Source organism: Morone saxatilis, unplaced genomic scaffold (assembly GCF_004916995.1).
Source record: "Morone saxatilis isolate NCDOM2014 unplaced genomic scaffold, NCSU_SB_2.0 Contig16, whole genome shotgun sequence".
Taxonomy (NCBI): Eukaryota; Metazoa; Chordata; class Actinopteri; family Moronidae; genus Morone; species Morone saxatilis.
This window is the reverse complement of record NW_023339718.1, coordinates 13,412,566-13,415,347: the sequence shown is the minus strand read 5'-3', so window position 1 is coordinate 13,415,347 and position 2,782 is coordinate 13,412,566. Positions and strand designations below refer to the sequence as shown.

The window sequence follows — 2,782 nt, the reverse complement described above, 5'->3', positions numbered from 1 at the left end:
TATGTACTTTGTTTGCAGAGAAAGACTGAAATGCCACGAGTTTTATTTGTTTACCTTTTGAAGACGGGACTGCTGCTCCCATGGCTGTCAGGAAAGTTCATTTTTTTGGACTAATGTGTAATTGAAAAGACCAAACCAAGAGTTTCTTTAGTCTTTAAGAATATTCTAATGTCTATGTAACATATAATACAATAGTTAATATTGCTAAACTTTGGATGATGCTGTAGCATCTGAAATAGTCCAGCTGGAGACATGAAACAATCGACAAGGATCACAGTGAACCTGATGTATTTGCTAATACAGTAATTGACAGTATTTTAAAGTTAGGATACCCTCTGGGAAACCAAAATGTATACAGTGTTTCTGAATTTATGAGGTTGATGTTGAATATAGGACATGCAGTCGACTGATGTGATGTCTTAAAGTGTTTTTAATAATGCAAGGAGGATTTTGTTCCAAATGTCTGACATTTTTTCTATCTCACTACACATATACATATAACCTTGATGTGTATATATAACTCTAGATAATCAAATACATAAAGTGTGCATCATTGTTAAAGATCAGTTTAAAAGACTTGAATCTTACAAATATTAAACAGTGATCATTGCATACTGTGGTTTGGTGAGCAGAAATTTTTGTTTTACGTGATTTATCAAAGACTTTACTCTCTTCTTTTTGTTTTAAACTGCAACACAACAGTTGACCGATATCTGAACCATTAGTGGCAATTTGTCTCCACCTGGTGGTTCACTCTGATACACTGGAAACACTCTTCTGTTCGGCTTACTAATTATCAGCTAATGATGAGGAAAGACACTCACAATAGAAAGTCACATTTTAACACTTATGTTGAACCAACCATTTTTTGTTTGTCATTAAGCCAATGAGAATTTAAATTTTTGTTCAAATAGTGTGCCCAATCTAGTGCATGTTTTTGGGAATGTGAGAAGAAATCTGAGTTGAAGGCTGAGTCCTTACTGCAGCGTCCAACTTCGGTCTGTGGCCCTTTGTTGTGTTTCATCCCCTCTCTCTCTCCCCCTTTCCTGTCACTCTTCAGCTGTCACAATTAAAGGCAATAAAAGCCCCTAAACATATAAGAAAAGAAAAGAAAATAAAAAGAGATGCCACACCCAAATCACATTCCATTAATCTGGGACTCTTGGGGCCCCTGGGGGTCTGTAAATTAGGCAGTTGCCTAGTTGGTAATCCAGCCTTGGGGTAAATGCTTGCAGTATATTTAATGAATTAAGGACTAGATCTGGATATGAAGAGAAAGAGGAAGGGGTCAAATGTTGTACGGGGTGGAGGATTTTACCACCAGTTGTGTGGAAGAACAAGGTTTTGTTCCGCTTGAGTTATTTGCACTGGTGCTCTACCAGCACCCTCAGAAGGAAGCACTGATGCTCCTGGATTTACCTTGTATATATAAACAGACCATACAGCAACATTTTACTACCAAATGTACGTGACACCAGGAGACAGACTGATGTTTGTAACTTCCTCGATCTAATAGAGAATATTTCCCAAATGTAGGCTAAAGATTAATACATGAGAAGGTAAATGCAAGATGTTGAATGGCTGATACTGAAAGACACTGCTGCCTTTATAAATGTATGAAAGTTGATGTAGAATATTTTAAGCTTTGTTGAAAACCTAATGCTAAACTGAATTGCTTTAAATTCTTGCCCCTATTTTGATAATGCAACAAAAAAACAAACACATTTTTATGGCGGAGAGCGGAGGATGGCTGCTAGTATGATCTGTGACTATGCAGACAAATAAATCTGGTAAAGTGACAAAATATGTTTTGTCCCATGTTCTAGATATTGATAGCTTAACCTTATTTGGCTAGGTTATGCTGCAGAGATGAGAGTTAAGGAGGTTAAGACTATAATCTGAACTCCCAGCAGTTCATTGATTTATCCTGCATCTATCTGTTCAACTCTTTGTGAACATTTTACAGAGTTAAGGCTTTTCTTTTCTTTAATAATAATTAATTATTAAGATTATAACACTGATAGAAATAGTCTTTCAGATGGGACAAGTGTTTTTTCCTTTGATTCTGTTTGTTTTTTCAATTAGTTTTTATTTAAAGGGTGTTAACGGGCCAGTGTGTAACATTTAAGAGGATCTTTTGACAGAAATGGAATATAATATTCATAGGTATGAGTTCAGTAGTGTATCATCACCCAGAAATAAGATTTGTTTTGTTGTTGTTACCTTAGAATGAGATCTTTAAATCTACAGAGGGAGCGGTTCCTCTTTCATCTAGGTTGCCATGTGAACCACCATTTGTACGCAAGTCAAAACCAAAATATCCAGATCTGCAGTACGAGACAGGGATGTGGAGAAAAATGGCCAGAAGGAACCAGGTCAGGGGACATACTGAACTTTACACTTAACTGCCCTTATCTTTTTTATCTCCCTCTGTGTATTTTTCCTTTCTCCTCTTTCTCCTTTTTCTCCTACCAACACCTCCACCTTGCCTCAGTGATAATGGCTAGGAACTAAACAGCATTGTTTGAAATCTGGCTGCATACAACAGCTGGCTCGCCGTTGTTTGAAGAAGAGGAAGCAGCAGAAGGAGTATGGAGAATTGGAGAAGTGGGAAAGGGTCTAATTAGTACGAATGGGAATGAAAAGGTGAATAAACCACATAATGTATTAAAGATGTGGTACATTTTAAGTTTTGAATATCGTTTCTATCTGAACATATGAATGAGCAAATAAGACTTGAAAAATTATGAGGATGTCCGAGTGCTGCTGCTGCTGCTGCTGC

General features: G+C 36.9%; 1 protein-coding gene across 1 annotated transcript in view; it reads left to right on the top strand.

Moving 5' to 3' along the window:
• The window catches only part of nmrk1 (nicotinamide riboside kinase 1), a 3,982-nt gene extending 3,372 nt beyond the window's left edge, over positions 1-610 (top strand). The window contains exon 8 of the mRNA XM_035657628.1: positions 19-610. Coding sequence (XP_035513521.1) covers positions 19-29 — 11 coding nt within the window. The 3' untranslated portion in view covers positions 30-610. The remainder of the gene's footprint in view (positions 1-18) is intronic.
• The last annotated feature ends 2,172 nt before the right edge of the window (positions 611-2,782 follow it).